Genomic DNA, 13187 nt, shown 5'->3' on the forward strand with positions numbered 1-13187 from the left:
GACAGGCCCAACAAAGAAAATAACAGAACACCACTAGCTGTCACCTTCAGCCCCCAACTAAAACCTCTCCAGCGCATCATCAGAGATCTACAACCTATCCTGAAAGATGATCCTTTACTCTCACAGATCTTGGGAGACAGACCTGTCCTCGCTTACAGACAACCCCCCAACCTAAAGCAAATACTCACCAGCAACCACACATCACTGAACAAAACCACTAACCCAGGAACCTATCCTTGTAACAAACCCCGATGTCAACTCTGTCCACATATCTATTCCAGTGACATCATCATAGGACCTAATCACATCAGCCATACCATCAGGGGCTCGTTCACCTGCACATCTACCAATGTGATATATGCCATCATGTGCCAGCAATGCCCCTCTGCCATGTACATTGGCCAAACCGGACAGTCTCTACGCAAAAGAATTAATGGACACAAATCTGACATCAGGAATCAAAATACTCAAAAACCAGTGGGAGAACACTTTAACCTGTCTGGTCATTCAGTGACAGACCTGCGGGTGGCTATATTACAACAGAAAAACTTCAAAAACAGACTCCAACGAGAAACTGCTGAGCTAGAATTGATATGCAAACTAGACACAATCAACTCCGGTTTGAATAAGGACTGGGAATGGCTGAGCCATTACAGACATTGAATCTGTCTCCCCTTGTAAGTATTCTCACACTTGTTATCTAACTGTCTGTCTGTACTAGGCTAGCTTGATTATCACTTCAAAAGTTTTTTTTCTCTTAATTAATTGGCCTCTCAGAGGTGGTAAGACAACTCCCACCTGTTTATGCTCTCTGTATGTGTGTATATATATCTCCTCAATATATGTTCCATTCTATATGCATCCGAAGAAGTGGGCTGTAGTCCACGAAAGCTTATGCTCTAATAAATTTGTTAGTCTCTAAGGTGCCACAAGTCCTCCTGTTCTTCTTTTTGCGGATACAGACTAACACGGCTGCTACTCTGAAACCTTTCATATAGTTCAAAGGTATAGAAGCAAGATGAACTTGATCCCTTAAGTTCTAGCTGGCAGGTATGGACCAATATTTTGAATCACTAGACCATTCAAGTGAGGACACATGAAAGGCACTTACCCTCCAGGTAATTATTACCCAACCTACTGGAGCTATTGGCCTTTGAGCGCCCAAGTGGAGGCAGATACCTTAAAATTGACTCTTTTTCCTCCAGTTGTTACCTTTTTAGTAAAGTACAGAGCCGCTGCAGTCTCAGCTCATGTCCTGAGAAACAGGTGTCTGCATTTTATGTTACAATTAGGCAGAAGAGGAGATGCTGCACAGAAAGCAGCTGGCTGCTGAATATGATGAGATTGTGAATAAACAACTTCACTTATTACACCATGATTTGAAATGCCAAGAAGAGCATTGTGTCCTGTTCAATTCTGCCCTGAGAGAGGCAGTGAGATTGTCAGAAGTACTGACAGAGAAGATGGCTTGTGGAGGGAACAGAGCCATGTGGTCTAAACCAGACTACCAACGGTTAGTAATTTGCTTTAGAACTCTGCATTAAAGTGTTGTTGTTTTTAGACAGACAACGCAGTTGTATAGTACTGAGTCAGTGGGTTGGTTTGTAACCAGCACCAGCATGGGTTTGAAAGTATTGATACCACAAGGTTATTGAAATCGTGTTCGTGGAAAGCAGGGCTAGGAAAACTCAAGGAAAAGGAGAGCTGGGGATATTCAGAAGAGCCCAGTTAGACCTTAAGGTCCAAAATTATTCTGATTCCTTTTCATGCTTCCTAATGACTTGTTCCCATCTGCCACGTCACCGCAGCTTCCAAAGAACTGTCCTGTCAGGCCAGCCTTCCCAGAACACCAGGTAACACTGGTCTGAGTAGCCTGGTCCCAGTGTCAGAATCAGCATGGGAGTATTAATGAAACGATTTTAAAAGCAGGGAAGATAAAAAGCATATGTTTCCTCAGTCCTTAAAATCCTTTTTCTGATGGTATTGATGTTCAGAGATGGATTATGTGCCTGCTGTGGGATTTTCCTGAAATGGATGCCATTCTGCCTTTTAACAGTTTTACCTTATATTCAGATTACTGACATCCATCTTTCTCTTGTGAGTTTCAGGTTATTAGCCCAGATAGATGCTGCAAGCAACAGAATGTCAAGTGCAGTAATAAAGGAGAGTCACAGACTCAAGGCATGGGGTGTGCTGGGAGATGGAACAGGAGCTCACCTCATTATCAAAGATAAAACCAGGCTCCTCACCAAGGAGGAGCTACTGGGTAACTACAAACTCTGGCAACTAGTTAGTGTATGTTCAAAGAGAGCTATTATCACTTTAACTGCTCAAATATGCAGATGTAACCCACTGGTTCAGTGCCCTCTTCTAGTGGCTGATCCATATAATAGGACAATAGCCTACCACTGCTGCTGGCTAATGCAGTTGCTCAGGTAGCAAAAAAGAGGATTTGTTGTGTTGTTATGCGTGACCATCTATGGAATTTCTTCAGATAAACAATTCTGATAACTGCCACATTTTCATTGTTCTTCCTTAGGCTTTTGATAAACACACTGAGAGGTGTCTGTGTATAACTGTATGTCCTTTGTTAGTGATTCTATATCAGTGGAGAGGGAATGGAACTATTTTGTAGCTGAGCTGAGTTAATTTGTTCCTGTTTGAATGTTTGTTTGTTTTTTAATGTTGCTGGGTGTGTTTTGTTGTTGAAAAATTAATTAAATATTATGATGCCTAGAGATCTAGTATAAGCATTTTTTTTTGCTGTTATTTAAATCTTCTGAAATTAAAACATAAAATCTACCTTGGACATTTCCATGTATACTACAGATTAGGGCAACATGAATCTGTGTGCAGAAATCTGAGATTGTTAGCCACGCTCATATGGTTGCATAAGTCCCATTAGCCTCATGGGAGTCATGCATAGATATTGAGGAGAGAAAAGAATAAGGATTGGGAACACTGTAACTCTCTTCCCATACAAAAGAAGTTGATAGGAAGATCTGTCTGTAAGCCTTTACTCTCCTTCCTGACTCTCTCTGACCTACATGTGATCTCTGATCACAGACAAAGTATCATAAAGAAATAGCCATAGATTTCTGATTGAACCTAAGATTGGAATCCAACTGTAGACATACAGATTTGGAATTTCAGAAACCTAGGGTCTAATGGAGGATCTAATGTTGTTTTTCATTTGCTTTTCTCATCTGTCACTTATTGCTCTCAGACTCGGATGGCTGTGTGAGGGCACCTGACACCCTCTACATGGATCCTATAACTGGACTCTTAACTCCCAACCCAGACTGTGTCATGCTGTTGGTCAATCACTGCCCCATGCCTGTGTCTAGGGATCAGTTCCTGCACCCCGAGACTGGAAAAGTGCTCCCTGTAGCTGGTAATGTTGGCTATGATCCAGTCAGCTCTAAACTGATCTCTGCTGTTGACTCTGCTTCAGGTATGGGACACATGGGGATAATTAATATATCCACTTGCCTACGTGGGGAATGCATCTGTGGGAGCGATTTTAGTAAAGCCTAATATACTTATCCATATTTTTCTTATAACAAAAACCTTATTTGCAGATTGGCCTATGACCACCTCATTGCCTGCTTGGCACTAGGAGATTTTGTTCACCTTGAATTGGGCCTTGCCATGGACTGGATTTACTGAGCACACCAGGCTTATATAAAGCAAATGTTTAAATATTTCCTGTTTCTGATTATTATTTTTCTCTCCTTTCTGTTCATTAAATTGTACAAAATATTATATGCTAAAGAACTTCTCATGTTAAGTAAGTGGCAAAAGCAGGAATTAAGTTGGAAAAGTATGTCAACCAAAGAAAGGGAATTCACTCTCTTCATTTAATTCTTCATATGAAGAAAGAGGAAGTTTATGAAAATGATCATCCTTTGAAATCCCCAATATGCCTCTGTTCCCAGCTCTAATGCAGAGAATTGTATTAGCGTGGGGATTAATTCCCGTATCCATTGAAGAATAAAATAGTTTGTAACTGTCAAATCTCTTCTGTTTCAATATTTAGGTGAGCTTTGTAAGTCTGAACTACCCATATTCCCCTATGTTCCGTATCCTATCTCTCCAAGGACTGGCTTACCACTGAAGACTAAACTTCCTAGCTTACAACCTGACAGAGTGTTTAAACTGGGAGGACTCATGCTAGATCCAGCTACAGAAATAGAAGTCCCAGTGCTAGGAGTTACAATCCATCCCCAAACAGGACAAAAACTGTCCTTGGGTGGGACGTACATGAATCCTCTTACAGGAACAGTGACGCCTCTTGAAATTGGAGGGCCTATGATTGAACCAGAGGGAGGAAAGATTGTCCCAATACTTGGAGTCAGTTTGGATAATAACACAGGTAAATGATCTTCATGTTTCTTGGGATGGAAATCCAAAGTGAGGTTGTTTCTTCCTTCCCTTCATCCCCTCACACACCTCTCCCATAGCTAGTCAGTGGGTAGATGTTTGCTATAACCTTATTGAGGAGGAAGATGTCCCATCTAAAAGGTCTATAGAACTTGTAGTTCCCACTGGAACGATCGATGAATAGTCAAACAGTTAAAAGAGGGCAGAGAAACTCAATAGCCCACCATGGTGGCTCAATTAAGACCCCAAATATTGTTTAAAACACCCCAACATCAGCTAGCGCCACTGACAGTTCTGCTGTATGTGTGTGTATAGCACAAAGTGACACATTGTGCAAATGCAACTTATCATCGATTCACTAATCCTAAAAATGGCAGCAGCATTAGATTCAAACCTTTAACCTCCCCTCCCCACATTTGATTTCTCCTGATGAACGAGATACTACCATAATCAGCCGAATAGCGGCATAGGTTGGACTCAAAGTATCACAGACAGAAAGCTTTCATTTCCCCAGAATATTATTTCAGAAATTATTGTCCTAAAAATCAATAACCTGCCCCACTTTCCATAAATATGACTAAAAAAAGAAAGAGAAGCAGTGACTGGCGACTAAGAGGTGCGGTAGTCATTAATTATATGACAAAAACTAGTTAAGTTGATCTGACTCTTGGAGATAGTTCAATTGCTCTATTAATATAATAAAAACAGCATGAAATCCATTCTTTAGGGTCTTCGGGGCCAAAAGCTCTAGATTTATAGAAAGCATTTTCCATACACTTATGTTCTTCATAGCTAATTTTAGAAAACATATCATACTCAAAAACAGAGCAAACAAGTCGCACCCACACTGAAGGCATGAGGCAGCCAAAGTGGAATTGTTTTCGTGTTTAGTAAGGCGAGGTACAATATACATAATTTAGAGCCAGAGCCTTAGTTGTTGTAAATTGGTATAGCTATCCTGGCTTCAATGAAGCTATGCTGATTAACCCCAGCTGAGGATTCTGGCCCTTTAGATAAGAAGGCAAAAAGGTACAGTCAGAGTCTGTCTGAAGTTCCTTAGCAAAGAAGCAGGAAGAGTTCCTGAGATTCAGAGATATGTGTGAAAATATTTGTAATTTCAACAGGACTAGAGAGCTCCAATCACTCTCTGCAGGGGACACAGGATTTCCCTGCAGGATCTTGCAAGATGTGCAAATTTTGTGTTTCATACTTGCTATTACAGTGGAGTTAAGGGTGCGTGTTCAGGTCCATGATTAGAGACCATCTACAGAGGTGTTTAGTGAATGGGAGGTTATTCTCTTGATTGACTGTTCACTTAGAAAGTCAGTTCTTAAAAGTTCAACACTAATGCACCTTAATGGTTACCTAAAATACTACATACCCCACAGGCTCTGCTGGGAATATCACTCTACAGCAGTTATTACTGAACAAGATGCATAAAAATGCCAGAAACATCAAACAGCAAAGCCACAATTACATGTTTTCCTTATTCTCTGTCTCCGGGGAGTCAGGCTATGCAGAGCACAGGCCTTGTTGGCTCATATATTGCAGTACTATATTATCGGACATATCGCCGAATGAAATGTGTCCTGGAATGTGCAATACCTTTCCGGCACTGCCCCTGGCCTGCTGGGTGACCTTTGACAAGTCACGACACATCCGTGCCTCAGTTTCCTCATCTATAAAGTGGGTAGAGTAATCAGAACTGGTCAGAAATTTTTTGAAAATTGTTTTTTCATCAAAAAATGCCCATGTATTGAAACCAAAACTGTTTGTAAAACACTAGAAAAAAATATTGAAAAAAGTTTCAAAATTGTTGAAATGTTTCATTTTGACATTTTTAAATTAAAAATTCCATTTTTCTGGTTCCAAACAACTTTTTGTTTTGAAATCTAATTTCGTTAAACTGAAAAAGGTTTGTTTAAAAAAAGAGAGAAAAGATAAAAATAAGAAATAAAGATTTCAAAATTATCAAAACAAAACATTTTGATTGACCTGAACCAAAATAGTTGTTGGTTTTTCAATTCACAAACATTTTCAGGATTTCAACTTTTCTTCCTAATTCAGGACAGTAAAAATTTTCAAACTCTCAAAAATATTCATAGGACAGAAAAACAGTTTCCTGCCCACCTCTAATAATGATACTTATCTCCTATGTGAAAAACTTTGAGAATTATAGATGAAAAGCACTATATTAGAGCCATGTATTATTATCCAACTTTATTGTTAACATTCTAATTTTGCAAATGCAGCACAATTTTCTAGAGTCAAAGTAACAGATACATTTAAAGTATTTTAAAGTTGTAAATCACTGTAAACAATGGACATCCGCATTTTAGTCTATTTTACATGCGCATTTAGGACCTGATCCTCTTCCCGTTGCAATAAATGAATTTTTTGCCATTGATTTTAATGGAACAGGATCAGGTCCATAAAGTCTGGGTGATGTTCTGATTTCTTTTCACTGTTCCTTGACTACAGGAGATTTGGTCCCAGTTGGGGGGCTGATGGGACCCTCGGGAAGCCTATTGCTTCTTGGAGATTCCTTCTCTGAACCTCTGAGTAGGAAGACTGCTCGGATACATGGAGCGTGCCTTAAACAAGATAAAGTGCTGCCCCATGCAGGAGGTTACCAGGCGCTGTTGGAAGCTAACACTCTTGTCGCCCAGATCCATGTGGTTAAAGCCCTGAGGCAGTATAAAGATTCAATTTGTGAAGATATGTCCTTAGCAGCAGACAAGCAGGAAGTCCTGAAGGCTGCAGTAGAAGACATGAAAAAGTCATTGTCAATTAGGCTCCATCATGCAATTCACCGGCTGCGAAGTTTGGAGAAACAACATGAAATAGCTTCAAGCCTCAAAAGTAATGGTGGCAAATTGGGTACGTACGTTGCATAAAACCTACTGAAAAAAAATTGCTTAGAACAAAAGTAATCTGAGCCTATTTTAATGATTTAGAGACAGATTCTCACTGATGTAAATGAATGAAATTCCTTTGAAATCAATGGAGCTATATCTAATCACATCATCAGAGAAGTTGGCCCAAAATAGCATAAGCATTCAGTGCCATATTAGGACTACAGTGGGATGAGAAACACATGCCAAATACCTGCTGTCTTTAGCAAATCTTTACACTATGAGCTCAGGCAGGTCATTTGGATAACTAAGGAGATTCATTGTGCATTCATCAGCCTTTAAATGGCTATTTCCATCAAGAAACAATTCCCATTCAGTTTAGCAGCACGTATTGATATCTTCCTCTCTTCTTTTTCAAATGAATTAGGGATTATCAAATATCCTGGTACAGAGATGTGGATTCCTGCAGTGTTTGGAATGAAAATCCCAGATCCTGGTGGGTCAGATTTGATGGTGCCCATCCTAGGAGTAGAATGTGATTGGAACACTGGGCATCCAACCCCACTTGCAGGAACCATGGAAGATGCAGATGGAAAAGGTGGAGTAAGAAACCGGATCACACAACATAAAGCCTTAGTGAGGCAGTGGCAGGACTGTCACCAATATCTGTGTTGCTTTCAGAATCAGTAATGTGCCGTGACAAAGAAAAAGTTAATGAATTTGAATGTGAAATTCTGATTGGTGTAGTGTGGACCTGTACACAACAGTCAGCTTCAACTTAATGGTGAAAGAGAGTTAGACCACTGACGGCAGTGGCCTTTCACCTCTGGAAACGTATTCTGCCTGCACATCCGTGTACTTCTTTAGTCCCAGTGGGTGATCTAAAAGGCCCCACTTTAGTCTCTGACTCAGGAGAGCTAGATATGACTCCTTGAATGGGCCAGAGGGGATAACTAGAGATACAGCCCCAAGGGTTGGGGACACTGCCCCCACAGTGCTCCCAATTCATGCCAGTTCAGGAACAAGAGAAATTTGCTTCGGACCTGAACTCAGCCGTGTACATGGCAGCTCAGTGCTGCAGGGCTAGCTCAGAGGTTTGTTTTACCAATGGGCTATTTAAGATCATAGTCATTTCCTTTTATGATTTAATAAATGTCAATCACTGAACTGGATGCACAAAAATTAAATGGCTCACTCTCCTCATCCTCTGAATTCTAAAAAAAAAAATTTATTTATTTTGCCTTTCTGCAGGTCTTGTCCCTATCACAGTTGGTGCCAGAACCATAGATCCTATTACAGGTGAGACTGGCCCAGTTATAGGTGCTCAAACTGATCCTTGGACAAACATTGTAATTCCTACTGTTCAGTCCCTAGGAGCTTTACCAAGAGGAGCAGCAGACTCAGATCTGGTAATTAGAGCCTCAACAAATCAGAATTTGTTCCAGATTTGACAATGCTTAGAAATTCCCTGCTTATGCTTTCATACTATGGGGAGACAATTCTGCTTCCTTCAGTATCCTAACTAAACAGACCACAGCTTTTTCTATTAGTGGATGTGTGAGTTTGTCACTACCAGAGTATATACAATTTTTTTTATTGTACTGTACTGTATGTACATGAGTGAGCTCCCAGAATAGGGTGTTGTTGGAATTGGAATTAGTATAGAAGGAAATCCAGCCATAACTGGAATTTAGGTTTTTTTTAGAAGTTTGTCACCTACTTACAAGGGATTTGGTTACCAAATATTTCTGAGAGTGGGTTTGGGGTGGTTTTATGTGTATTGGGGGCATTGAGTGGCATTTGGGGACGAGGGTAGATAATTCTGTAAAGAGGGTATTGGAGGCCTCCTAGTTTTAGTATCTTCATTTTTGAATAGGCATTATCAGGATAGACAGACTTCTGTGACATCTTAAGGATCCATTCTGTGGCAGGTACTATTGAGTTCTGGATCAGGAAACTGTAAAGTCTGCTTCCCAGTTTATATTTTCCCACAGTTCAATAAAAGTTAATTTAAATGTTTTATTACACTTGATACTTGAAAATGATCAGAAATAAATTAATTGTTGCTCGGACCTATTCTCCCAATATCCCACTGTTTTCCCTTCCTCTGCACTTTATTTTTTTCATTTCTTTGTCACCCCTTTTTCTCCATCTACATTGTCACGTTCCCCACTGAAATTCATGCTACCTTCATTACAGCTTTGAAGCAGAAACTTCTAAAGTGAAAGTTGTAAACCTGCACAAACTTCCCATTGCAAAGTATCCATCTCTCTAATGCAAAGTAAGTGCCTATACTGTCAGGCTGGAGAATTTGTAGAAATTGTGGAACAAGGGTTTCCTCACTGGCACAGAGAATCACACACGATACATAGGTTTCTGACTTCCTTCAGAACCCTGAAAACCTGAGCTGCTGCTTTTGGTGTTGTTTTTCAGCTGAGCATTCTGGAAAAGGAGATAAATTCAAGACAAATGTACTGGCACCGCCAAAGAGAAAGGGAAGAAGAGCTTCTTAAAGAGCTAAACTTTGTATTTCTTGATGTCCTTGATGCTGTAAAGGAAGGAAAGGCACAGAAGGTGCAGTGGCTCCTCTTTGTAACTGGCTTCAACTAATTCTTCACTGGACGTTTTTTCTCAAGTGCTTAAGGGAATCCACTTTGGGCCAAATTTTCAAGCTGATGTTTAGAAATATAGTTGCTTCTCTTTTTGACACAACATGTGTGCTTTGTGTGGGCTCATCTACAGTTGAATTTTTCCACCAATGTACCCTGGTGCTGTGCTAGTGCAAATTGCCAGTCCAAGTCTTTTTTTACACCAATACATTATCTACACTTGGTATTTTCACTGGTGCAGCTACATTATTGTGTTATACCGGTGCAAAAATCCCCAGTGTAGACAAGCCCACTCCTGTCGCTATTCTTTTAGTAGCTGTTGCCTCATAGTAGCAGAGTAATCTCCAGTAAAAACTCAGAATGGATCTGTTTTAAGGCTCACTGAAATCAATGGAAGACTCCCAATAACGTCAGTGAGTTTTGGATCAATCTATCTGCAATCAGAGAAAGAGAAAGGGACTGGGGAAAGGAAGACAAGACAGAGGGGAAATGAGATGGCAGATGTTAGGACAGCGTGTGTATCCTCTGTTAGCTAAGGGAGGAGGCTAGGAGGAAAAGAAAGTATAGATAAAAGCCTTATTCTTTCTAACCATGGCCATCACAGTTATTCCTGTTATCTGTACCGCTATAAGAACTTTTTGGAACAGCTGGGTTTTTTAGGCTTCCCTGTCACAGGAGATAATATCAGTGATAATTTCTGTCCTGATTCTCACAGATAAGGTACAAGGATAAATTAAAAGACATTGAGGAAACCTGTCACTTCCTTGAGGGACCCTCTCTTCAGGAAGCTCAAAGAAGAACTGCCAGGGATCGGAGCAGCCTATTGGGCTCTGAACTATCTTTGTTATCTAAAGGTAGGAAGCAGAGGCTTTAACGGGAAGAAAGTGAGGCCCTTCTGTACATACTGTGTGAAAATCACCCCTGTGCAGAGGGCCAGAGCAAGGCTGGTACAATACTTACGTCCCACTTAACCACTCAAAATAGGGCTGAAATGGGACTGAAGTGATGCATATAGGGTAACCAGATAGCAAGTGTGAAAAATTAGGACAGGGGGTGGGGGGCAATAAGTGCCTATATAAGATAAAGCCATGAATATAGGGATTGTCCCTAAAAAATCGGGACATCTGGTCACCCTAGATGCATATGTTGGGCCCTTACTGAAACCGAGTGGGGTTTTTTTGTTGGTCCCCTCTCAATACCAAAAGAAAGGGGAAGGGCCAATGAGAAATCAAGATCCTGAGACTGACCGTCCCCAGGGCCAATGGGGAGAGGCCAGAGCTCCAGGTCAGCCCGATTGACAAGTCCGGCAGGCCAGTGAGGGAGTGTGGAGCCTGGGGTCCCGTCCTCCGTGTGAGGGATGCTGAGAGCAGAGCTAAGGGGAGAGGGAGCCGGAGAAGGCCGAGTGGAGCTGGGGAACTGACGGTGAGCCGGGGCCGGACTCCAGCGGGGAGCTGCGGGGACAGAGCTGGGGGGTGGACGCCGGCCGTGCCACCAGTAACACCAGAGCCGGGTGTGGTGAGCAGCTGGGGAGCGCCAGGGGGATCCTGGGCTGCCGGCCCAGCCAGGGAGATGGCACCCAGGCCAGGGGTCCTGTGAACGTCCCAGAGACGGCTGTTGGCACTTTCCCCCTGCCTTGTTTCCTTGACCCTTTCCCATTTCCCCTCTTACTTTTCATACTGCTCTTTGCTATTTAATACATTGTATTTGGTTTGAACTTAATGTAGTGCTCACTGGGCTGGGGTGTGGAGAGAGCACCACGGAGGGGAGACACCCTCCCCCCCCCGTCCTAAGTGACCACGACGAGACTGGGGGGTTTAGTCTCCCAGAATCCTGGGCCCAGCCTTATCGGGATATGAGGACTCTGACACATGGGTTTGTGAAAAGGGAGTCCTCAAGGTCAGGCAGGCATCTGGATAAAGGGCGTTGGAGCGAGGACTCAGATCCTTTCACTATCCGATTCCACCGGGGTAGTGCAGAAGCCAGGAAAGTTCCCTACAATAGCAGGGCCATTCTCTGACGGTCTGCACAGGGGTGATTTTCACTCATCTTGAGAAATCTCACTGCAGACCTGAACAGTGTCTCTTCAGTTCTGCTGGAATCTCAAAATCCCATGCAAAATCCTGCCAATTGCCCCAGAAATCCCACCCTGTTCTGCAATGGCTCTGTATGTCAGCCTCATCGAGGTTTTTTTTTTTTTTTTTTAACTGCACTATGATTGGTAGAACTCACACTCTGAATAAATCTATAGCAAGTTCTCGTGGGTGTCCTAAAAATTGAAAGAGGAAATAGCGGGTGAACAGACTTGACAGATAAATCATTTTTGTACAGCATGCCACAGAATCATCAGAATCAGAAATTGAAAATTCCTTTTAGGGCATTTAATCCATGCCCTTAATCTGTCTCAGAAATTCGGTAGCTTCCCCTATATAACCACTCATTAGGACTCAGTTTCCAAGCTGAGAGTAATTGCTAACATTCTGTACCTACAGCTGAGAAAGATGAAAAAGAGCAAGAAGTTCAAGTTATACTGTTGATCAGGAAGGCACTGGAAAAAATGGTTCAATTTATTCAAAAGATGCAGCTGGAGGAAGGCCGATTACAAAGGCAGATGAAGGAGAAAGCATGGCAAAGGAGCAAGAACTCTAACACCGAGACAGCACCCAGATTCAAGCCCAGAAAGGTGAGGTCACAGTTAGGTTGAGTTAAATATCACTAACCTTATTCTGCAGGAAACTATGGTCTCTCTTTGAAGCACATTTTAAGCCAGTTTTAACTCCCCAAGAACCTCCCATCTCATACAGGGCCTTCTCCTCCCTTATCCACAGACCAGGCTGAAGAAGAAAATGAGCAGAATGATCTTAAACAAAAGTCAGTCATCCTAGACAGCTGCCACTCAGATAATAAATTTTAAACTTGTACAGAAAAATATAGCACGATGCTGTTACCAATGGTAAAGCCATATTTCCTTTGAGATAGAAAATCCAGTTTGATTGTGAAACGGTGCTGGTTAGGAGTCAAATTGGCCAGACTGAAATTAGGAGTTAGAAAGAGGTATTGTCAAATATGATGTTTAGTGTTATGTTTCTGACTGATACAGAACCTCTTCATGTTGGCAGTTTAAAAAAACATTAGATCTGTTACATGGCATCATAGACATTAGAGCTAGAAAAGACCAATTAGATCATGAAAGATCATCCCCTGGGGACCGATTCTCAAAAGCTTTCCCAGTCATATGTTACATGTATGTAGAGATGAAGCTTCAACTGCTATCCATAGCCCAGTCAAGTGACTAGTTAAATAAATAGGACTCTTTTTCTCTTTTTATTGACTTGTGACTTAG

General features: G+C 41.6%; 1 protein-coding gene across 1 annotated transcript in view; it reads left to right on the plus strand.

The window, feature by feature from the left end:
- The first annotated feature begins 1235 nt into the window (after nt 1-1235).
- Nucleotides 1236-13187, plus strand: part of LOC122173896 (uncharacterized) — a 37635-nt gene continuing 25683 nt past the window's right edge. Inside the window, exons 1-10 of the mRNA XM_042852003.2 lie at nt 1236-1513; nt 2109-2266; nt 3227-3454; nt 4040-4375; nt 6865-7263; nt 7666-7836; nt 8490-8647; nt 9672-9812; nt 10563-10701; nt 12337-12527. Of these exons, the coding sequence (XP_042707937.2) occupies nt 1305-1513; nt 2109-2266; nt 3227-3454; nt 4040-4375; nt 6865-7263; nt 7666-7836; nt 8490-8647; nt 9672-9812; nt 10563-10701; nt 12337-12527 (2130 nt within the window). The 5' untranslated portion in view covers nt 1236-1304. The remainder of the gene's footprint in view (nt 1514-2108; nt 2267-3226; nt 3455-4039; nt 4376-6864; nt 7264-7665; nt 7837-8489; nt 8648-9671; nt 9813-10562; nt 10702-12336; nt 12528-13187) is intronic.

Source organism: Chrysemys picta, chromosome 16 (assembly GCF_011386835.1).
Source record: "Chrysemys picta bellii isolate R12L10 chromosome 16, ASM1138683v2, whole genome shotgun sequence".
Classification (NCBI taxonomy): Eukaryota; Metazoa; Chordata; order Testudines; family Emydidae; genus Chrysemys; species Chrysemys picta.